The 25,238-nt window shown below is 43.3% G+C and overlaps 2 protein-coding genes and 1 pseudogene across 2 annotated transcripts; 2 read left to right on the plus strand and 1 right to left on the minus strand.

The window, feature by feature from the left end:
• The first annotated feature begins 1,127 nt into the window (after positions 1–1,127).
• On the plus strand, positions 1,128–11,418 carry LOC106581994 (ribonuclease H2 subunit B-like; annotated as a pseudogene).
• A 9-nt stretch (positions 11,419–11,427) lies between these two features.
• On the minus strand, positions 11,428–18,770 carry c9h13orf42 (chromosome 9 C13orf42 homolog). Its single transcript, XM_014164620.3, has 4 exons — positions 18,141–18,770; positions 15,570–15,988; positions 15,277–15,421; positions 11,428–12,389 (listed from the first exon to the last, which is right to left on the minus strand). Exons 1-4 carry the CDS (start codon positions 18,208–18,210, stop codon positions 12,139–12,141), a joined length of 885 nt encoding a protein of 294 aa, XP_014020095.3. The 5' UTR covers positions 18,211–18,770; the 3' UTR covers positions 11,428–12,138.
• A 3,811-nt stretch (positions 18,771–22,581) lies between these two features.
• LOC106581993 (uncharacterized) lies at positions 22,582–24,884 on the plus strand. The gene is made up of 2 exons (XM_014164615.3): positions 22,582–22,977; positions 23,237–24,884. The coding sequence occupies exon 2, from the start codon at positions 23,239–23,241 to the stop codon at positions 24,484–24,486; it is 1,248 nt and encodes a 415-aa protein (XP_014020090.2). The 5' UTR covers positions 22,582–22,977; positions 23,237–23,238; the 3' UTR covers positions 24,487–24,884.
• Positions 24,885–25,238: the final 354 nt, after the last annotated feature.

Consider the following 25,238-nt stretch of genomic DNA (forward strand, 5'->3'; position numbering starts at 1 on the left):
TACATGTATTTGGCTAAGGTGTATGTAAACTTCCGACTTCAACTGTATGTAACAATGCTGTTCATTGACTACAGCTCAGCATTAACACCATAGTACCCTCCAAACTCATCATTGAGCTTGAGACCCTGGGTCTCGACCCCGACCCGTGCAATTGGGTCCTGGAGTTTCTGACGGGCCACCCTCAGGTGGTGAAGGAAGGAAACAACATCTCCACTCTTCTTATCCTCAACACTGGGGCCCCACAAGGGTTCGTTCTCAGCCCTCTCCCGTACTCCCTGTTCACCCATGACTGCATGGCCATGCACACCTCCAACTCAATCATCAAGTTTGCAGACGATACTACAGTGGTAGGCTTGATGACCAACAATGACGAGACGGCCTACAAGGAGGAGGTGAGGGCCCTCAGAGTGTGGTGTCAGGAAAATAACCTCTCACTCAATGTCAACAAAACAAAGGAGATGATCATGGACTTCAGGAAACAGCAGAGGGAGCACCCCCCCCACACCCTCCAACTTTTTCTGATTTCCCAGTTGTCTTGAAAGCACCATAAATCCATAGAATGCAAGAGTTTGATGACAAAATGTGCCCACAAGAAGGACTGCCTGTTCAAGTGAGCACAGCACAACAAGGGGAGTCCAAAAATGTCTTGTATGCTGCTGCATAAATTATGTAATATGCCAGGGAGATATGTATACTGTAGCTAAGAAAGTAATGCTAAGTTTATGTTGTGTAGTAAGCTGTTAGTAGCACGTGCCTCACCCTAATAATTTGGTCCCTTTCCCCTTCATAACTTAGCCTACTGTTCTATATGGCCCCTTTATTTATCCTCCGGTTCTGACTTGGTGTACAGGGAGAATACTGTAACAACACCCTAGTGCCCAAAAAAACTAATCACTAAGCTTAGGACCCTGCAACTGAACACCTCCCTCTGCAACTGGATCCTGGACTTCCTGATGGGCCGCTCCCAGGTGGTGAGGGTAGGCAACATCACCTCTGCCACGCTGACCCCCAACACGGGGGCCCCACAGGGTTGTGTGCTTAGTCCCCTCCTGTACTCCCTGTTCACCCACGATTGCGAGGCCACACACAACTCCAACACCATCATCACGTTTTCTGATGACACGACGATGGAAGGCCTGATCACCAGTGACGATGAAACAGCCTACAGGGATGAGGTCAGTGACCTGGCAGTATGGGACCGGAACAACCTCTCCCTCAACATCAGTAAATCACTAAGTACTTAAAATGGCCCACACACACGCACACAGTCGTGAAGAAGGTACGACAGCGCCTCTTCCCCCTCAGGTGGTGGGCCAGTATCCCTGTGGAATGCTTCCGAAACCTTGTAGAGTCCATGCCCCCAAACATTGAGGCTGTTCTGAGGGCAAAGGGGGGTGTAACACAATATTAGGAAGGTGTTCCTAATGTTTGGTATTCTCCGTGTTTATACTGTAAGTGTTGTTTCTCAAGGTGATCTAAAGGTGCCACTGGTCACAACTATAAGTGTAACTAATAACATCCAACGTACAGCAAAAACACATAATATCGTATTTGCATATAACGCCTTGATCCTTCATTTTACTGTAGTATTTAACAGGCATGAACTGCTGTTTACTCAAATGTTCAGTGAGAATATTACTAAAGCAATCATGACCAAGGAACAAAAACAGAATTGTACTGAACAGTCTGTTAAAAGCAGAACAAATGCCACATATTGACACAAAAATGTGTGTATGTGTGCTTTTTAGAATATATACAACAATATTAACACAACATGCAATAATTTCAACAATTTTACTGAGTTAAAGTTTATATAAGGAAATCAGTCAATTGAAATGAATTCAATATGCCCTAATCTATGGATATTACATGACTGAGTAGGTCCGCAACCATGGGTGGTCCTGGGAGGGCATTGGCCCACCCACTGGGGAGCCAGGACCTCCCACTGGGAAGCCAGCCCAGCCAATCAGAATGAGATTTTCACCACAAAATGGCTTTAATACAGACAGAAATACTCCTGTTTCATCAGCTGTCTGGGTGGCTGGTCTCAGATGATCCCGCAGGTGAAGAAACCGGATGTGGAAGTCCTGGGCTGGTGTGTTTACATGTGGTCTGCGGTTGTGAGGCCAGTTGGACGTACTGCCAAATTCTCAAAAATGATATTGGAGGGGGCTTATGATAGAGAAATTAACATTCAATTCTCTGGCAACAGCTCTGGTAGACATTAGTGCAGTCAGCATGCCAATTGCACGCTCCCTCAAAACTTGAGACACCTGTGGCATTGTGTTATGTGACAAAACTGCACATTTTAGAGTGGCCTTTTATTGTCCCCAGTAGGATGTGTACCTGTGTAATGATCATGCTGTTTAATCAGTTTCTTGATATGCCACACCTGTCAGGTGGATGGATTATTTTGGCAAAGGAGAAATGCTCACTAACCGGGATGTAAACAAATTTGCACAAAATTTGAGAGAAATAAGCTTTTTGTGAGTACTGAACATTTCTGAGATCTTTTATTTCAGCTCATGAAACTAACATTTTACATGTTGCGTTTATATTTGTTTTTCAGTATAGATGTAGGCCTATTTCTGTTATTGTAGTATGTGCCTTTAAGACGACGTCATGGAACGTCCCACTGTGGATACAAATGTAACTAGATAAAATGTAGTAGATACTAACTAACTGCATGTGCATTTAACAAACACTTGAACAAATCATACTGTAATATTTGCTACACACTTCAGTTTGCCTGTATTCGTGCTAAACTACATTCATAGACTGACAATAAATAAAACGTTAGACCCCCCCCCCCCCTCCCTCATCTCCTAATCTAGACCCCTTGTGGAACTACATGGATTACCTGCTTTTTCTGTCCTGCTCATGACGTTACCGAATTGCACTTTTTTTTTTGTAGTTAACAACAACCAGCTATCAAACGTTAGTTATCTTCTTGACAAGAAAATACGCTTTTAAATTGTTGCTAGCTATTTTAGCTAGCCGAGTTCAAAATGGCCATTATAAATAAAAAGAACCGGACACCACATTCACAAAACGACAGATGGGTTGTTGTTGCTGTATGTACATTAAAATTAGGCAATTGTTAATAACTAACTAACGTTAGATAATTCACTAATGTCCCTTTCATGTGGTCTAGTTAGCTAGTAGTAGCTAGGTGACATTGAGAATTCTCAGCAAACTAACTAGTTAGTTTAGAAAGAATGTACAGTAACGTTACTGGCGATCTCAATGTTGGTTTGTCTTTCCAGCAAAATAGGTAGGCAACGTTACTGTAGCAATGACAGTTGTTGATGTTTCATGATCAATCTCTTATTGAATGACATTGTATCGTAGCAACAAAAGTTTCAACAAATTTGCAACTCAATTTCATAGACGTTACCTTGCTTCCGGTGACTGTCAACAGCAGCAATGTGCGGAGTCTGTACACGGCGGAGTCTGTGTTTGTCCACACAGACTCCGCCGTGGATACAACACAGAAAGATGACAGTGACCCCACTTTCGTCAGGCTCAGCCCAGGAACCCTTCAACAGCTAGCGTTACTATCTAGTTTCAATAACACATTTTTACACAGGCACGACGCTAGCAACCTATGAAGCAGAACTATGAACTTCAAAATAATTGAAATCATAATAAGCCACTTCGCCACAGTGGTATTTATCTATCTATGGAAAGTATATATATTTTTCTTCTAGATGCAGTGTCTGTACCTGTTGGGCAGTGATGTGCAGCTATATGAGGTCAAAGCCTTCAACAAGACTTCCACTCCTAGTTCATTGGCCAGACAGTACAGAGAGGTATTTTGCAGTCAGATGATAGGTTAGCTAAGTAAAACTCAACTCCAAGATGTACTTCACATCAACGGAGTTGAGTGGGTGGAGTGTACCTTCGATTACATTGAGTCGCTCAGTTGATATGAGGAAACAGTCAGTGGTTGTATTTGATTAACATTTAATTAAAAAGTATGGATTTCAGCCAACAAAGAAATGTACGCAGCCACAGAGGACAAACATAGCCACACGGTAAGGGTTTAAGAACGCAAGTTTTTACAAGTATCGACCTTTGACGACTTGATGTAGTTGGCAATACAGTCCACGTTTTTGAAATGTTTATTTTAACTTTTATTTAACTAGGGAAGACAGCTAAGAACAAATTCTTATTTACAATGACGGCCTACCCCAGCCAAACCCGGATGACGCTGGGCCAAATGTGCGTTGCCCTATGGGACTCCCAATCACGGCCGGATGTGATACAGCCTGGATTCAAACCAGGGACTGTAGTGACACCTCTTGCACTGAGATGCAGTGCCTTAGACCAGTGCGCCACCCCGGTCTTTCTCACCACATACTCGTCTCCACTCCACTCTGTTGGCGTGAACAGCATAGTGGAGTGAGTTTTACTTGGCTAATGATAGGTAAGATTAATGGGTTTAGTACAAGGTGTAAATACTGGTGTTGAAGATCCAAATGTTTTTATTTGAACAGATGGGAGACTACCGTATGTAACTCCAATGGGTCCCTTCTACCTTCTGTTGCCCTACTTGATCAACGCGGGTAAAGTGATAAGGCCCATATGCCAATACATATTTTTCAAAATTAAAGTGTGCTTATTGCGTATTTACAGTTGAAGTCGGAAGTTTACATACACCTTAGCCAAATACATTTAAACTCAGTTTTTCACAATTCCGGATGTTTAATCCTAGTAAAAATTCCCTGTCTTAGGTCAATTAGGATCACCACTTTATTTTAAGAATGTGAAATGTCAGAATAATATCAGAGAATGATTTCAGCTTTTATTTCTTTAATCACATTCCCAGTGGGTCAGAAGTTTACATACACTCACTCAAGTTTACACCAGAGTCTGGCTGTTTTATGGCATTTTTGGAGCAGTGGCATCTTCCTTGCTGAGCGGCCTTTCAGGTTATGTCGATATAGGACTCGTTTTACTGTGGATATAGATACTTTTGTACCTGTTTCCTCCAGCATCTTCACAGGGTCCTTTGCTGTTGTTCTGGGATTGATTTGCACTTTCCGCACCAAAGTACGTTCATCTCTAGGAGACAACACAGGTCTCCTTCCTGAGCGGTATTACGGCTGCGTGGTCCCATGGTGTTTATACTTACGTACTATTTTTTGTACAGATGAACATGGTACCTTCAGGGATTTGGAAATTGCTCCCAAGGATGAACCAGACTTGTGGAGGTCTACAATTTTTTTTCCTGAGGTCTTGGCTGATTTCTTTTGATTTGCCCATGATGTCAAGCAAAGAGGCACTGAGTTTGAAGGTAGGCCTTGAAATACATCCACAGGTACACCTTCAATTGACTCAAATGCTGTCAATTAGCCTATCAGAAGCTTCTAAAGCCATGACATAGTTTTCTGGAATTTTCCAAGCTGTTTAAAGGCACAGTCAACTTACTGTATGTAAACTTCTGACCCACTGGAATTGTGATACAGTGAATTATTAGTGAAATAATCTGTAAACAATTGTTGGAAAAATTACTTGTGTCATGCACAAAGTAGATGTCCTAACCGACTTGCCAAAACTATAGTTTGTTAACAAGACATTTGTGGAGTGGTTGAAAAACTAGTTTTAATGACTCCAAGCTAAGTGTATGTGAACTTCCGACTTCAACTCTATCTTTCCCCTTTTGTGATCTCATCTTAGTCAGTCTTTCTCGCTTTGTGATCTCTCTTGTCCTCCCTTTGTGATGTCATACATTCTCTTTCTTTCTTAGTTACATCCCCTGTCCCTTTTTTGTCATTTCATTATTTTCTTTGTGACGTCATTTCTGTCCTCTGTGATTCCATCTCTCTCCAGTCATTGTGTTGTTATTTAATTCTGTCTTCCTCTCTTTGTGATGTCACCTCTGCCCTATGTGATTCTATCTTTATCCAGAATTTTTTTGTCATTTCTTTTTCTTATTTTCGTTGTGATGTCATCTCGGTCCTCTGTGCTTGGATCTCTGTCTGGTCATAGCCTTCCCTGTAGCTCAGTTGGTAGAGCATGGTGTTTGCAATGCCAGGGTTATGAGTTTGATTCCCACGGGGGGGGGGCAACACAGAAAAAAAGTAATGTATGAAATGTATGCATTCACTACTGTAAATCGCTCTGGATAAGAGTGTCTGCTAAATGACTAAAATGTAAATGTCATTGTGATGTCATATCATTCTGTCTCTCTTTGCAAGGTAATTTCTGCCCTTCTATTGTGATGTCATCACTGTCTTCCTCTCTTTGTGATATCATTCTGCTGCAGGCAAAGTTCCAGTCCGTGTACCAGATGGTGATGGACGAGGACTTCCCAGCATGCACCAGGCTGCTGAGCTGCACGCACTCCCTCGCCTCCCTGCACCACGTGGCTGAGGAAAAAGGTCAGAGGTCACTGTTCAGCCCACACAAACTAATGTTGAAAGTTAATGTGCTCCTCAGAAACAATCAACTGTAAAATTCTGGTTACAAACCCCTAACCACAATAATTCATTTCTCACTTCTATGTCAGACTGAAGTGCACATAAATACACTGCTCAAAAAAATAAAGGGAACACTAAAATAACACATCCTAGATCTGAATGAATGAATTAATCTTATTAAATACTTTTTTCTTTACATAGTTGAATGTGCTGACAACAAAATCACACAAAAATAATCAATGGAAATCCAATTTATCAACCCATGGAGGTCTGGATTTGGAGTCACACTCAAAATTAAAGTGGAAAACCACACTACAGGCTGATCCAACTTTGATGTAATGTCGTTAAAACAAGTCAAAATGTGGCTCAGTAGTGTGTGTGGCCTCCACGTGCCTGTATGACCTCGCTACAATGCCTGGGCATGCTCCTGATGAGGTGGCGGATGGTCTCCTGAGGGATCTCCTCCCAGACCTGGACTAAAGCATCCGCCAACTCCTGGACAGTCTGTGGTGCAACGTGGCGTTGGTGGATGGAGAAAGACATGATGTCCCAGATGTGCTCAATTGGATTCAGGTCTGGGATCCCGGCGGGCCAGTCCATAGCGTCAATGCCTTCCTCTTGCAGGAACTGCTGACACACTCCAGCCACATGAGGTCTAGCATTGTCTTGCATTAGGAGGAACCCAGGGCCAACCGCACCAGCATATGGTCTCACAAGGGGTCTGAGGATCTCATCTCGGTACCTAATGGCAGTCAGGCTACCTCTGGCGAGCACATGGAGGGCTGTGCGGCCCCCCAAAGAAATGCCACCCCACACCATGACTGACCCACCGCCAAACCGGTCATGCTGGAGGATGTTGCAGGCAGCAGAACGTTCTCCACGGCGTCTCTAGACTCTGTCACGTCTGTCACGTGCTCAGTGTGAACCTGCTTTCATCTGTGAAGAGCACAGGGCGCCAGTGGCGAATTTGCCAATCTTGGTGTTCTCTGGCAAATGTCAAACGTCCTGCACGGTGTTGGGCTGTAAGCACAACCCCCACCTGTGGACGTCGGGCCCTCATACCACCCTCATGGAGTCTGTTTCTGACCGTTTGAGCAGACACATGCACGTTTGTGGCCTGCTGGAGGTCATTTTGCAGGGCTCTGGATGTGCTCCTCCTGCTCCTCCTTGCACAAAGGCGGAGGTAGCGGTCCTGCTGCTGGGTTGTCGCCCTCCTACGGCCTCCTCCACGTCTCCTGATGTACTGGCCTGTCTCCTGGTAGCGCCTCCATGCTCTGGACACTATGCTGACAGGCACAGCAAATCTTCTTGCCACAGCTCGCATTGATGTGCCATCCTGGATGAGCTGCACTACCTGAGCCACTTGTGTGGGTTGTAGACTCCGTCTCATGCTACCACTAGAGTGACAGCACCGCCAGCATTCAAAAGTGACCAAAACATCAGCCAGGAAGCATAGGAACTGAGAAGTGGTCTGTGGTCCCCACCTGCAGAACCACTCCTTTATTGGGGGTGTCTTGCTAATTGCCTATAATTTCCACCTGTTGTCTATTCCATTTGCACAACAGCATGTGAAATGTATTGTCAATCAGTGTTGCTTCCTAAGTGGACAGTTTGATTTCACAGAAGTGTGATTGACTTGGAGTTACATTGTGTTGTTTAAGTGTTCCCTTTATTTTTTTGAGCAGTATATATTTAATTAGTATATCAGATAATTCAGAGACTGCAGCACCCTTGAAATTGTTTGAGATTTTCTAAAGATGAGCTGCACATGAACACATTATAAAAGTGTAATGTTGAGGGGTCTCAGGTGTTATACGTGTTCTGTGTACTGCTCTTTCAGAGGTGGGCAGTCCGAAGTTTCACCACTACTGCCAGGAGAGGACCATGGAATGGTTAAAGAAAAAGGTACCCATTGATCAATCTATGAGCTGCATAAGCACATATCATCCTCTATAGTATATCCTGAAGCAATCTGATCCTGGCAACCTCCAGGTTGTGCAGGCTTTTGTTCTAGCCCAGAAATAACACACCGGATTAATCTAATCATCAAACCCTTGATTAGTTGAATCAGGAGTTCAGAATTGCTGCTCTCCAGTAGATTTAACAGTGTAAACATTGTGTTGGTCTTGCTGTGTACCTGCTGTTCTAGGCTGAGAAGACAGTGATGGCCCTCGGAAAGACTAACATCTCAGTGGGAGAAGGGGTGAAGTCCATGACGTACGTCAGAGTCAAGAAGGAGTCAGAGACCTAGGAAGGTGAGTCACTCTCAGGGCCTGGTCTAATACCGCAGACCTGTGCCATGTTCTTCCTGGCCTGCAAACATCAAATTAACCAGAGGATGGCACCAAACCCACTTTAGCGATCAGGAGCTTTCCACACCAGACATTGCCTCAAGAGCCTTACATGTTACATTTTCGGGTTTCACATGAATTTTATATTTAAAGCTCAGATTGTCAACCCAGTTTCCTGCGATATCATTAGGATGGATGTCATTCCATAATGAAGTGTATAAAGTGATGCTGTGGTATTAACCCTCTTATGCCCTCTCTTCATTGTAACACAGAGGACTACCTGCAGTATGCCCATGGTCTGATATCTGCGGACATCAGTGAAGACCTGAGAAAAGCTCTCCTCAAGCATCTACAGTATGTACATGCACAATCTAAAATTAAAAAGCACAATCTAAAATAAAATCTTCATGTAGCTTCATTGTAAGTGTCACTGAGTAATGTGAATTAAACGTTAACCACCCCCAAACTGAAGATGAGTGTGCGGTTTTGGAGACCGAAATCAAATAACTCGTGGCAGTTAGATTTCTCAAGACACATCCCCCACAGTTTAAAAACAATTGCAGGGCCCAGGTCAGCACTTTTGACTGGAAATGTACTGGTGATGAAAGTGACATTGTGCTATTAAGACAGTGATACTTCTGAAGGTAATGCATTAAGCAGCATTATTAGTGTTTAACAGTCTGATGGTCAGTCATCTTTCACCTTCCTCCTGACAGGTTACCTGAGCTCTCAAGCCGTAAGAAAGTGGAGCATCATTCAAAGGTATTTTATCCAGCTTCTCTTTCTAGGCTACTTGTGTCATCACACTGTGTAGTTAGGCCTACTGTATATACTGACATATTGTTTCATAGTTTTCTATTTATTTGGGGACATTGTTCTTTTTTTGCATGTGTTAGGAACCAAAGCAGGATAAATATTTTATTTGACATATAAACTATTGTATGGTCTGGATTTTCCACCGTGATGTTCTCTTGAGATTCACTGGTAGCAGTGTACCGGTAGGTTAGTGTTCTTATGCCTATTGTTGGTGGATGTGGTTGGTCAGTTTGTGGTACTCACGGTATCGCCACGGTAACTTGTAAACGTGTGTCTGTGGTGTGATTGGTGGTTGGTGTTTAGAGCGATGGAAAGCAGGTCTAACTCTATACATCCCATCCTCATTCGGCAGAAGTGAAAACTGTCTGACAAATCAGTGGAGGCGGGAGAGGACTACACCAAATTCAACAGCTCCGATTTTGCCTGCAAAGTGAGTGAGATTAGGTGCAGTCTGCATGAATGGACCCATGAGAGAAATATATATATATATATATATATATATATATATGGGGGAGGATCCTTCCTGAAGTGCACATGAGTGCAGTTTAAAGCAATGCAATGCAAAGGCCTTCAAATCCAGACAAAGGTCCAAGTAACATTGTGTATTCTGTCTGGAAATGAGTCATGATGATATGTAATTACGTTTCAGCCGTCTTCACTCAAGGCCGACGAGCAATACTATTGAATACATCTTTTCTCCTCCTCCAGAAGACCCTGGCCAAGGTGGACAAAACAGGCATGAAAAGCTTGTCTGCCTTCTTCAGCCCCAAGGGCAAAGCAGAGAAACTGAATGTTAGAATGATGCATCAGAATTTGTATGTGTATGTTGGTGTGCGTGGATACACTGAGTGTACAAAACATTAGGAACACCTGCCCTTTCCATGACATAGACTGACCAAATGAATCCAGGTGAAAGCTATGATCCCTTATTGATGTCACTTGTTAAATCCACTTCAATCAGTGTAGATGAAGGGGAGGAGAGGTTAAAGTGATTTCTAAGCCGTGAGACAATTGAGACATGCATTGTCTATGTGTGCCATTCAGAGGGTGAATGTGCAAGACAAACTATTGAAGTGCCTTTCAATGGAGTATGGTAGTAAGTGCCAGGCGCACTGGTTTGAGTGTGTCAAGAACTGCAACGCTGCTGGGTTTTTCATGCTCAACAGTTTCCTGTGTGTGTCAAGAATGGTCCACCACCCAAAGGACATCCAGCCAACTTGGCACAACTGTGGGAAGCGTTGGGGTCAACATGGGCCAGCATCCCTGTGAAATGCTTTCGACACCTTGCAGAGTCCATGCCCCGATGAATTTAAGCAGTTCTGAGGGAAAAGGGGGTGGTCAACTCAATATTAGGAAGGTGTTCCTAATGTTTTTTACACTCAGTGTGTGTGTTTGTGCGCACATTTGCGCTTTTAGTAATAAAGAAAATAAAATTGTATTTTTGGGGGAAACTGATCTGTAGCAAGGTGATTTGAACTTGCCTTGAGAAATGGGGTTGATTCACACTAGTTGTGAGAATAAGAGGATAAAACACAAGAACATGAATAGTTATTCCTTCAAGGTTTGGGGGAGTATATAAATTATGTTTAAACTGTGCTTCCAGGTAGCCTAATGGTTAGAGCGTTGGGCCAGTAACCGCAAGGTTGCTGGATTGAATCCCCGAGCTGACAAGGTAAAAATGTCGTTCTGCCTCCTGGTAGCCGTCATTGTAAATAAGAATTTGTTCTTAACTTTCTTGCCTAGCGAAATAAAAAATCCCTTCTGTGCTCTCATATTATTGTGTATATAACCAGCATGAGTTCAACCTGTGGTCTCCCGTTATAAAGTACAACTTATTCAACAAACACACCAAGGGTCCACAAGTCATGGAAAAAGTGCCATGGTGACCCATTTTAATGTACATAAATAATATAGACTTAACAGGATAAATCATATTGTAACAGTACAATGGTAGCCTACTACAGTATAAAACTAAATAAGCAGTGCCATTTGCAATACCTTGGTTAATATTTAGGAATAATTGTAATCATTCAGTCTGAGGCACATGGTGAACATCTTACATTTCATACAGTGATGTTGATCGTCTAGTCTAGAGAGACTGATGCGACAGGTAAACCTGGATAAAATAAGTCTAAATGTGTAATAAAAATACTTGGAAAAGAAAATGGACAGTTGCATTGTTCAGTTGAAAGACTTGACTGATTGTGATGTCAGGTGGAGTAGGTGGTCTGTTTAGTCACAGTAACCAAGTAATGAGAGTGTTTGTTGGGAATTACGCTGTCCAAGTTACGCATGGTCCTTCGTGGATCGGGTTTCAGTCCCACAGGCCACAGCAGACTGGATAATTTATCAGGCCGGTGGCATAGCGAACAATGTCACATGCTATGCCTGTCCACACCAACACAATACCATAATCATTGGCTGCCACTTTCTCTCAGTTCCCACTTCCTCTAGGCCTACTTCTCTCTCTCACTTCCTATATTATTATCCATGGTTATTTTGTGGTTTCCCTGCCAGTTCCTCACCAGCTGAATGCTTGCATGTCGCAGGACCTCCCCAAGATAACTCCCGTACTTGTTATGAAACTCAGGTCAAGCAAGTTACCACTACTTCTTTTTGAGTTTTGGCTTGAAGCGCAATGTCTGGAAGGCGCTCTCCACCACTTTGGGCAGGTGGATAGGGTTTCTCTGTAGGTGTCGTCGGCTGCTCGTCGTCCCGTTGTCACTATTCTTCTTGGCTGTGCTGCTGCTTTCGCTGGTTGGGGCCGGCTTCTTCAGCTTGGACTCATCTGTGGGACACCGTGGGACCCGCATGACCCAGTTGGAGTGGAGGTCGTGCTCACTGGTGCTGGTGGCCACTGATGAAGAGAGAGATGGCTTCACGTCAGTTCTCAAAATGGACATCCAAATTTTACGAGAGAAAAAAACACTAAAGGGTAGTTTGTGATCTATTACAGTTACAATTACTCTGAGACTGCAACAAGCTGTTCACTGTCTCTAGATCAGCACCAGCTAGCTAGGTCTTCACTACACCTTGTGTTGATTTTTCAGTGTTACATTTCTAGTGTTGATTTAGGAGTTAGAGTTAATTTAAAATATTACCAGTGTTGGTGTCAATAACCAGAGTTGACTGTGATTTTGTCAGTTTTATTCTGTGGAGACTAAAACATTCTCATCAAAACCATGCCCATCATTATCTTATTTCCCACTCCCTTTAATAAGAGTGTGCTCCTAATCTCAGCTCGTTACCTGTATAAAAGACACCTGGGGGCCAGAAATCTTTCTGATTGAGAGGGGGTCAAATACTTATTTCCCTCGTTAAAATGCAAATCAATTTATAACATTTTTGACATGCGTTTTTCTGGATTTTTTTGTTGTTATTCTGTCTCTCACTGTTCAAATAAACCTACCATTAAAATTATAGACTGATCATTTCTTTGTCAGTGGGCAAACGTACAAAATCAGCAGGGGATCAAATACTTTTTTCCCCCTCACTGTACATTGATTGATTAATTTTATGCTACACAAAGATACATAACATACATTTTTCTAAACTAATCCAATCAATTAGTTAGATTTATTTCACCCATTACTTAAATAGTTAAGGTAGTCTCTTTCATCAATGTTCCTAACCTTTAACATCTTTCTGACTGCAGGTTGTGTGTGAATAAACAGTGTAACTGTTGGCTGTCCTAACTCAGGCTGGATTCCAATAGGAATTATTTATCACTTTGAAAGTCAGTATACTGTGATTGGTAAACCAGTAGGTTCTTAACACCACTGTGTTGGGGTAAAACATTGGCGTTAAAGTAAGGAAGGCCTTACGATATATGTAAGGTACTGTCATTAACAGTTTAATTTTAATGCTACATTTGCCTACAGCAAAAACTCACTTTGTGAAGTCCACAAAACTGAAATTGAAGGAATTCAACAATCATGTCTCTGTCACTAACAAATACAGTCATGGGTGGTAACTCTACAATTCACTCAAAAAGGCAAGGCACACTGGGAAATTATATTGGGGCATGGCTTTGTGTATGTTGTGTCTACATTGATAAAGTTTGAGCATAAAGTTACTCGTCCCCTCCCCCATGTCAAACACTTCATTTCAGGAGGCGGGATTAAGGGGATAGTGTGACACCACCCTAACTCTCATTTTAATACACCAATGGTAACATGATATTCTCGTACCTAATTTAGATAAGTACCGCCTTGTAACCAACATTGGAGACTGCGTGTTTGCAGAGGGGCGTGGTTTATATAGCTAGATAGCTACTCTACTGGTGACAAAATTTGACTGTAGGGTGTCAGCAAATATAATTAAAAGTTTACACTATTCATCTATGGCCAAGATTCTTATGTTTCCAATTTCATATGTATCTGGTGTTAGTTATTTACTAGGGAGGGTAGTTCAAAATGCTGACATGTTTGTCATGTTAACACATCTGTTAGCGCTGCTGTGAAACGCAAAAGAGATGTCAAACGGGAGGTGTAAAATTGACATCGGGAGGTGTAAAAACGACATCATCAATGTTGTTTAAATTGCTTTGTGAATCATAAAATTTGCATGAGATTATGTAACTGCTCACTGCATCCAGGTTTCTTGACATAGTCCTTCCAAAGAGCTGTCAGACAAGGTGAGCTCCTGAATATAACCTCCCTGCCCACTCAGCTTGTCTTTTCAAAGTTCCTGGTAGTTAGCCATGAGAGAAAGTAGACTTTCTGTAATTTTGAGCATTTCCATCCCCAAAAAATATTCTGGGGGATATTTAAGAGCTAGGTTTCCATGCAATTGGCGACAGATTTTCATGCGAATATTTAAAAATCTGCTTTAAAACAATTAGCGAATTTTCCCACCAGAGATGTGTTTCCATCTAATTAACTTGTTGCAGATAAAATGCAGCGTGACGACGTGTGCACATAAAAGTACAGTTTTCAGTTAAATTCACAAATAAATACAAGTAAAAAAATGTGCGTTATATAGTGAGTGTGCCCACTCTGGTATTGGCACGTGCGCTCTAACCGGCTACAGTGCACATATAGCCTACATGATGAGATTATTATGGACAAAAGAGCGAGATTATTTTTATTTGTCAAATGGCAGCCAAGCATTGATCATCATGTCACCAGAATCAGACCCTCGATATTTATTGGAAAGCAGCATCAAGCACTTTCACCACCCTGTGAAGTTCATCATAACTTGTTCCATCTGTAGTGTAATAAACTGCATGCTTTCCCAACCAGTCCTAGTTGAAGGACCACACAATATCTCAATGCATGACTTCAAATTTACCTCGATGTGATGGTTATTACAGTACATCAATATTTGCGCATAAAATCATTTTCACCTACATTTCTCACATATATCATTTTACCGACACAAGAAGATCCACCTTAGCTAGCGTATTTTGTTTTGTTGACATTTGGAAAGTTTACAGCAAATACTTCTGTTTCCATCAGGCCAGTCATGACATTTTTTTTATCTAACATGTACTTTACTCACATAAAAAGGTTCGGTGGTTAGTCAAAAGGCTATTTTACATGGAAATCAGAATGATCTTCAGGACCTTTAACACTCAAAAATCTGGACCCATATAGACACTGGCCCAGTTTAAATGTAACATTGTCAGTGTTGATTTAACACTGGAGAATTTGCTGTGCATCTCTATATCAGCACCAGGTAGCTGTCCACTGTCTTCACTGTTTAGGCAACTTGATCGTACTTCAAACCAAAACACAACTCACCAATGAAGTCAACGTCAGCGTGCCCATCGTCTACATGGGGCTTGCGCGTGTGCTCAGGGTCACAGCTCGCGATGACAGCATCAAAGAAGTCCAGAGTGTCCTCCTCATTGGGGATTGGAGGGGCAGACGGTTTGGTCCTCATGATCTTTAAAAAAAAAAAAACATAAGAGAGAACATGATTGTCTATCGATTTCTTTAGTAGAAGGCATTCAGTGGTTCAACAATTTCATTTAGGACAAGGATAATTATGAGATGAGGTCATAGCCATTAAGTGTTTCACAAAGCCTTTCTACCTGTGCATCCTTGGAGTTGGGCGGGGGAGGCGCAGGCTTCTTCTTGGGGGAAATTGTGGCCTTCATCTCGTTGCTTTTGAAGTTGTTGACGCTCCTCGTGTACTGCCGTCTCAACGCCACCAGCTCTTCCAAATACTCCAGGCAGTTCTGATTCTGGGAGTAGAGCCATATCCGGTCCTCCTGCCTCTGGTAATAATACAAGGCGGTGGTGGACTCGACGTTCACAGAACTTTTGCTCCGCTTCAGTGTGGAGTTGACGGATGACTGCTTCCTCTGGCCCACCACGAGCATGGAGGTGCTCCGCACCAACTTGACGGTGCACGCGCTGTGGTAGTCCTGCTCGGACCGCGGACTGCCATCACGAGCCCTGTGCCCATTGTTGGGACGGAGCGCTTTGTTGATCTTCCTAAACATCCCTCCTGTGCGTGGAGTAACTCACAGTTATAAAAAAGATAATGTTAGTTCAATCGAAGTGCCCATAACCGTTTCCAAGTAGCATTCCTCAGAAATCAATTAGAAAACAAACAAAAAAAGACGGTATGACATTGGTCTTGTCCATGGGGATGAAACTGCCCGTGAGTATGGTTGGCAGAGAAGATAACTTCGGACTCCTCTCACTTAAAAAAAAACGTTCCCGGCCATCACTACAGTGTTATGGGGGGCTGTGCTATGGCAACGGGCCTCGAAACTCAACCCGCTCCTGTGTCATTACTATTGAACAGCAGTCCCGTGTCAAATGTCTTTATGGGCACCTCAAGCTCCCAGTGTCACCAAAACGCACGCGCTGTAGTCTCTCTGCCCAGTGGCTTATACACAGAAAATCGGCCAGTGTTGCATTTTTCAGTCTAACATTTCTAGTGTTGATTCAGGAGTTAAATTAAGTCTCTGAGAGTAAAATTAACACCCAATGGTGTAAAATAACCCCAGTGTGGGTGTAAATAACCAGTGTTGTGTGTGAGAGTGTGATTATATCTTTTTTTTTCTCTGTGGAGACTAAAGCCTTCTCATCAAAACCACGCCCTTCATTATCAGATTTAACCAGCATGCTCTACTGCAGCTAGATTTTTTTAGGATTGTTTTTAATATCTGTGTTTTTGCATGCACATTGATTGATTAATTTTAATCTACACAAAGATGCAGCACATACATTTTTCTAAACTAATCCAATCAGTTAGTTAGATTCATTGCACACATTACTGAAATGGTTGTTCCAGTTTAAATGGTTTAGGTGTCACGCCCTGATCTGTTTCACCTGTCCTTGTGATTGTCTCCACCCCCTCCAGGTGTCGCTTATTTTCCCCGGTGTATTTATTCGTGTTTCCTGTCTCTCTGTGCCAGTTCGTCTTGTATGTTCAAGTCAACCAGCGTGGTTTTCCTGTGCTCCTGCTTTTTCTATTCTCTTTTTGCTAGTCCTCCTGGTTTTGACCCTTGCCTATTTCTGGATTCTGTTACCCACCTCCCTGCCTTGACCTCGAGCCTGCCTGCCACTCTGTACCTCCTAGACTCTGAACTGGTTTTGACCTTTTGCCTGTCCATGACCAATCTCTTGCCTACCCCTTTGGATTATAACAAATATCAAAGACTCAAACCATCTGCCTCCTGTGTCTGCATCTGGGTCTCACCTTGTGCCCTTATATTAGGTAGTCTCCACACAATATTCCTAACCCTAACAGACATTCTGAATGCAGGTTGCGGGTGAATAGAAATTCCAACTGTCAGATGTCCAAACGGTGGCAGTCCTAACTGGCTGGATTACAATAGGAAGGAATTACATATCACTTTACAAGCCAGCCTAGCCTAGTGTGATTGCAGATCTGCAGAAAGGCTTGTAAACAATGAGGGTCCTAACACCAGCTGTGTTAGGGTAGCACTTTGCCATCAAAGTAAGGCATTATGATACATTTAATTTATTTTTCTAAAGAGTTTTAAAGTTTAAAATGTAAGAGTTCTAAATTTTGAAGAACACGAACAGTCAAAATCATGTCTTTCATGAAGTTGGATGATATTTGGATGAAACCAAATCAAAGTATGCAGAGGAGCGTGGTTTACATAGCTAGATAGATACTGTACTTGTAACGGGCGTCCTAAGGATAAGACCAAGGTGCAGCGGGAACATGTATACTCATCTTCATTAAATCAAAAGAAGTAAAAACAAACAAATCCCATATCAAACGACACTAAACAGTCCTGTCAGGACACAAAACAGGAAACAACTACCCACAAATCCCATTACAAAAATACCCCTATACATAGGACCTTCAATCAGAGGCAACGAGGAACAGCTGCCTCCAATTGAAGGTCAAACAACAAACCCTAAACATAGAAGTAGAAAACTAGACTGAACATAGAAAAACACTAACCTAGAACATAGACCAAAACCCCGGAACACTAAACAAACACCCCTCTTACATAATACCATAGCCCAACAAACCCCGAACCACATGAAACAAACACCCCCTGCCACGTCCTGACCAAACTACAATAACAAATAACCCCTTTACTGGTCAGGACGTGACAGTACTGGTGCCAGAATTTGTGGACTTGATTGGGATTGATTTTCACTACTCGCACCATGTATGTTCATCTCTAGGAGAGAGAACGTGTCTCCTTCCTGAGCGGTATGACGTCTGCGTGGTCCCATGGTGTTTATACTTGCGTACTCTTGTTTGTACAGATGAACGTGGTACCTTCAGGCGTTTGGAAATTGCTCCCAAGGATGAATCAGACTTGTGGAGGTCTACAATTGTTTTTCTTAGGTCTTGGCTGATTTATTTTCATTTTTCCCATGATGTCAAGCAAAGAGGCACTGAGTTTGAAGGTAGGCCTTGAAATACATCCACAGGTACACCTCCAATTTACTCAAATGATGTCAATTAGCCTATCAGAAGCTTCTAAAGCCATGACATAATTTTCTGGAATTTTCCAAGCTGTTTAAAGGCACAGTCAACTTAGTGTATCTCAACTTTTGACCCACTGGAATTGTGATACAGTGAATTTTAAGTGAAATAATCTGTCTGTAAACAATTGTTGGAAGTATTACTTGTGTCATGCACAAAGTAGCCAAATTGCCAAAACTATTGTTTGTTAACAAGAAATTTGTGGAGTGGTTGAAAAACAAGTTTTAATTATTCCAACCTAAGTGTAAACTTCCGAAATCAACTAAATTAGACATTTCTGTAATTCATGTTCAATAAATATGCAAAAAATTCTACAAATATGTTTTCACCTTTTCATTATGTGGTAAGGTGTGTAGATGTGTGATTTTCTTATTTATTAAAAAAAATATATATTCAGTCTGGAACACAGCCTTTCTAATTGACCTGGCCCGGGTATCCTGGAAGGATATTGGCCTCATCCTGTCAGTAGAGGATGCCTGGTTGCTCTTTAAAAGTGCTTTCCATGCCCCATTCAAAAAAAAATTGAACTAAGAACAGATAGAGCCCTTGGTTCACCCCAGACTTGACTGCCATTGACCAGCACAAAAACATCCTGTGGCGTTCTGTATTAGCATCGAATAGTCCCCGCGATATGAAACTTTTCAGGGAAGTCAGGAACCAATATACTCAGTCAGTTAGGAAAGCTAAGGCTAGCTTTTTCAAACAGAAATTTGCTTCCTGTAGCACTAATTCTAAAAAGTTTTGGGACACTGTAAAGTCTATGGAGAATAAGACTACCTCCTCCACCGGTAAAGCATTTTTCTATGGCTGGCCATGCTTTCCACCTGGCTACCCAAACCCCGGCCAACAGCAACTTTCCCAAGCCCCCCCCGCTTCTCCTTCACCCAAATCCAGACCTCTGATGTTCTGAAAGAGCTGCAAAATCTGGACCCTACAAATCAGCTGGGCTAGACAATCTCGACCCTCTCTTTCTAAAATGATCTGCCGAAATTGTTGCAACCCCTATTACTAGCCTGTTCAACCTCTCTTTCGTATCGTCTGAAATCCCCAAAGATTGGAAAGCCTATTCAAAGGGGTAGACACTCTAGACCCAAACTGTTATAGACTTATATCCATCCTGCCCTGCCTTTCTAAAGTCTTCGATAGCCAAGTTAGCAAACAGATCACCGACAATTTCGATTCCCACCGTACCTTCTCCGCTATGCAATCTGGTTTCCGAGCTGGTCATGGGTGCACCTCAGCCACGCTCAAGGTCCTAAACGACAGTACTGTGCAGCCGTCTTCATCGACCTGACAAAGGCTTTCGACTCTGTCAATCTCTGCATTCTTATCAGAAGACTCAATAGCCTTGGTTTCTCAAATGACTGCCTCGCCTGGTTCACCACCTACTTCTCAGATAGAGTTCAGTGTGTCAAATCGGAGGGCCTGTTGTCTGGACCTCTGGCAGTGTCTATGGGGGTTTCACAGGGTTCAATTCTCGGGCCGACTCTTTTCTCTGTATGTATCAATGATGTTGCTCTTGCTGCTGGTGATTCTCTGGTCCACCTCTACGCAGACAACACCATTCTGTATGCATTTGGCCCTTCTTTGGACACTGTGTTAAAAAAAAACTCCAAATGAGCTTCAATGCCATACAACACTCCTTCCGTGGCCTCCAACTGCTTTTAAATGCTAGTAAAACTAAATACATGCTCTTCAACTGATTGTTGCTGGCACCCGCCCGCACGCCTAGCATCACTACTCTGGACGGTTCTGACTTAGAATACGTGGACAACTACAAATACCTAGGTGTCTGGTTACACTCTAAACTCTCCTTCTAGACTCACGTTAAGCATCTCAAATCCAAAATTAAATCTATTATCGGCTTCCTATTTCGCAACAAAGCTCCCTTCACTCAAGCTGCCAAACGTACCCTCGTAAAACTGACTATCCTGCCGATCCTTGATCCTTAGCCTCCAACACTACTCAGCAAACGGGATGTAGTCTATCACAGTGCCATCCGTTTTGTCACCAAAGCCCCATATACTACCCACCACTGCGACCTGTATGCTCTCGTTTGCTGGCCCTCACTACATATTCGTCGCCAAACCCACTGGATCCAGGTCATCTATAAGTATTTTCTAGGTAAAGCCCCGCCTTATCTCAGCTCACTGGTCACCATAGCAACACCCACCCATAGCATGCGCTCCAGCAGGTATATTTCACTGGTCATCCCCAAAGCCAACACTTCTTTTGGCTGCCTTTCCTTCCAGTTCTCTGGTGCCAATGACTGGAACAAATTGCCAAAATCACTGAAGCTGGAGTCTTATATCTCCCTCCCTAACTTTAAGCACCAGCTGTCTGAGCAGCTTACCGATCACTGTACCTGTACACAGCCAATCTGTAAATAGCACACCCAACTACCTCTTCCACATATTGTTATTTATCCTCTTGCTCTTTTGTACCCCAGTAACTCTACTTGCACATCATCATCTGCACATCTATCACTCCAGTGTTAATGCTAAATTGTAATTATTTCACCTCTATGGTCTATTTATTGCCTTACCTCCCTGCTCTTCTACATTTTCACACACTGTACATAGATTTTTCTATTGTGTTTTTGACTATACGTTTGTTTATGTGTAACTCTGTGTTGTTGTTTTTTGTCGCACTGCTTTGCTGGCCTACCTGGTTAAATAAAGGTAAAATAAAAATATGTTGAATAAGTCAAGGGGTATGAATATTTTCTGAAAGCACTGTATTTCTTTCCCCTTTCATCTGTGTCTGGTGTTAGCTAGTTACAGGCTAGCTAGGTCTTCAGCCAGCATGGAACAAAAAGGGTGGAAGGGTAATTTAAAAGCACTGTAGGATGTGATGTCAACACATCCTACAGTGCTGCTGTGAACCGCAGTACAAAAGACAAGCCAAATGGGAGATGTACATAAAAAAAAACTATTGACACCATTAATGCATTTGCAATGTTTGAGTTGCTTTCTGTATCACCAAATTAGATGATTTTACTGCAACACTGCATCCAAGTTTTTTGACACAGGCGTTTCAAAGAGCTGTCAGTCAAGTCGAGCTCATTAATATAAGCTCCCTGAAAACTCAGCCTGTTTTTTCAAACTTCCATGTAGTTTTTTCAAAGACTTTGAGCATTTCTATCCTCCTAAAATATTATGGGTGACATTTAATTCACTGAAAAGGCTATTTTACATGGGAATCAGAACGCCTGTTCGGGACCTTTAATGATAACATTTTCCTCCAGTAGGAAAACGCTTGGTGAAGTCCATAGGACTGAAAATGAACGAATGTCACTAACAAATACAGTCGTGGGTGGTAACTACAATTCAGTCGAAAGGCAAGTCACTCTCGTAAATAAGGCTTTACAATAAGCAGTGTGTGAATTTAACACTGTTCCAGTGTCTGTACAGGTCCACACTTTCAGTGTTAGTGTAATCCGTAATTTATTAAATTATGCGTAATATCTGTCTAAATTTCCCCTCCAAATAAATAATTAAGGTGACTGCGGTGTCATGTTTCAGGCCCTGTGAACACCATTGTTGCGCTGGTTCTCTGCTGGCCAACAGACGCAAGGCGAAGATCTGCAATCTGCATTGACTCATCTATTGATTAAGGAGCCCTAGACTGGAGAATGAACACAAGAAAACAACCCCCCCTACTCTGCAAATCTTTTCATGACCGCAATAGAACTATACAGTATATAGATTGTAGACTGAGGGATCCCCCAACACATTAATTGATTCCCTTATCAGATAGGCTCAACCCTCCATGGCACCTATGGTTACACAATGTGACAGAGCAGACCTGACTGACTATGCAGGGTCTGGTTTCCAGCATAACACTGAGCTGCCCAGAGTCTTGGGTTTCAAACAGGAAATGATGAGTTGTGGTTGCATGACACCAGGCTGGAGCGTGAGGCCACACTTCCCTTTCTGTCACCTGTAAACAGACCAGACGTTTTGTCATGGCGCGCCCGCTCACACACACACACACACACACACACACACACACACACACACACACACACACACACACACACACACACACACACACACACTTTCTGTCAGTTTGAGACATAAGGTGATAGAAAGAGTCCAATTTAAATTTGTTCGGCTTAGTGTGAAGTTTCTTTCTCCTTAAATCAGTCTTTCCATCCTCTTTTAAACCCCTCACCTGTGCTTTTTTTCAGTGGAAAACAAAACTGTATTGTTTCATGTTCAGGACATTCACAGATGCTATGATGGAGGACATGGAAGACAGCCCTCTCACTTCCTCTTGGTCTTGTATAAAGCTTAAAGCAATGGTACCTACCTTGTCACAACCACTCACTCACACTGCTCTATGGTACTGCACTGGCTTGGTACAATAGACCTGGAGACACTGGAGACACTGACATGAATACAGCGAGGAGAGGAACACACATCCAACTCAGAGCAACAGTTGGTGGACTGCATGACTGCTTGAAGAGTGTTGCGTCATTTCACGTGTTGCATCGTTTGAATTTGAAGGTAAGGAGTCAAAACAAAAATGCATATTACTGCCCAGTGTATGAATACATTGTAAAATGTAAACAAATATATTCAAAAGGGATTCAAAGACACTTTATCCACAATCTGCTGTAAACTGACCAAAGACAATTTATCCACAAGCTGCTGTAAACTGACCAAAGACAATTTATCCACAAGCTGCTGTAAACTGACCAAAGACAATTTATCCACAAGCTGCTGTAAACTGACCAAACGGCTGTATATGTGTATTCCTTTCCAGCCATGCTGTGTGAGAGCATACTATGGAGCATGACCTACTGTAGTGACCAGGAGAGACTGGACCCTCTCCCCCCTGTGATAGAGCCCCCCACGAGTAGTGTGAGGGCTGGCTCACAGCCGGTTAAAGCCGCCCCGCTCTTCACACTCCAGGCCTCTCCAGGCCAGCCAAGCAGAAAGGACCACTCCATCCTGCCTAGAGTGGCCCAAGACCAGAGGCCCTCCCGGGTGAGTGCCCAAATCCAGCCCCAGGGTTCTTCTCTACAGCAGGCCCTGCATTCCCAGAGGCCCCATCCTGGCAGACACATTTCCCCAGAGATGGAGATCCCTGGGCAGGCTCGTTCTGGTGGCGACGTCCCTTTCCTGGTGCCCTCTTCCTGCCAGAGCATCTGTCAGAACTACAGCGACCTCCACATCGGGGGGGACCAGGTGCTGCCTCTTTCGGACCACGATGGGGAGCTCCTGCCCTGCAGCGATACCCAGGCCGACGGCCCCTTCCTCTATTCCTGTGACGTCCTCCCAGCCGCAGATGACTCTCCCCCAGATCGGGCCTCTGAAGACAGGCCACTGTGTCCTCTCCAGGGGGGCTCAGGCTTGGGATCCTCCCGCTGGAGGGCGGGGAGCGGCCGCTACCGGAGCTTCCTCCTCCAGGGGTGTGAGGGGCCCCTCTCCAACTCACTGCTCAACCGCTACCTGGAGCACAAGCTACTGGACCTGTACCAGCAGTACATGCTGGAGAGCATGGCCCGGGAAGGGGGTTGTAATGAGGGTTTCCCCAGCCATCTGTTGGCTTCAGAGCTGCTTCTGACCAGCCTGGATCAGATCACGTTGCAGCTGAGCCGTGAGGGCCACCTAGAAGCAGGCCGGGCCAAAGACATGGTGCTCAGCTGCCTGCTGAGGGTGGCCAGCGGCCTGCAGTCCAGTGAGATCAGTACTCCCCTGCTCCAGATCTCCACTGACCTGCAGCTCCCCACTGCTACTGCTGCTACTGCTGCTGCTACTGTTACTACTGCTGTTACTGCTGCTACTGTTACTACTGCTGTTACTGCTGCTACTTCTACTACTGCTGTTACTGCTGCTACTGTTACTACTGCTGTTACTGCTGCTACTGTTGCTGCTGCTTCTACTTCTACTACTATTGCTGCTGGTGCTGCTGCTGGGGGCCTAGGAGCACCTCAGGGACCGCTCACCTCAGGGACCGCTCAAACGACTGCACTCAGAAACCGTGTTGTTACTGAGGTCCAACCAACTTAACCCAGCTCTCCTCCAGTACTAGACAGTTTCACTGTCCCCCTAGTTTTAAAAACAGCCTCTGAACAGGGATGGACGAGGAGGGAGTGTGTGTGGCTATGTTTTTAACCCTAATGGAAAATTAGTGTTACTGTTGCTACTTTTCCTACTTTGGTATTATCTTCACTCAGACTCTGTCTATCCTCTCAGTTCCCCCTACACACCGTACTCTTATGATGAAACGAAACAGCTTTCAAACAGCTGCAGTGATGTAATATCAACATTTAGGTGGAAACGCAGTGGAGAGTGAAGACATCTGTACTATTCTCATGTTTTCGTGAAGAGAACATGACATTCTATCTAATGTTTTAATCTTGTTTTTTTTGTCTGTGAAAAATCAATAAACATGTTGATCACACAAATGTCAGTTACTCTGATATGCTCCCAGTACAGTGGATCGTTCCCAATACATTATCATAAAAGTAGCGTACACTAAATGTAGTCCTGTGGTGATATAACATTTGAGTGCTCAAAGCGTTGGCGGAAACACTCAAATTGCTTCAATGAATGTCCAGGTAGATCTCACAACCATCTAGATAAATTCTAATGAATTTTGAGGTAGTTTTATGCGCCGTACGCAGTAGCTGAGTAGTGAAGTGTGCTCTGCCTTTTGTATTTTTTCAAGCAACCACAAGAGGGGAGCCAAGAGTTATATCTCTGCAGAACAGGCAGGAAGGCAGGCACAATCTCCTTCTGCCACATTTGTATTTCTTTGT

This window comes from Salmo salar, chromosome 21, assembly GCF_965601325.2.
Source record: "Salmo salar chromosome 21, fSalSal1, whole genome shotgun sequence".
NCBI classification, from domain to species: Eukaryota; Metazoa; Chordata; class Actinopteri; order Salmoniformes; family Salmonidae; genus Salmo; species Salmo salar.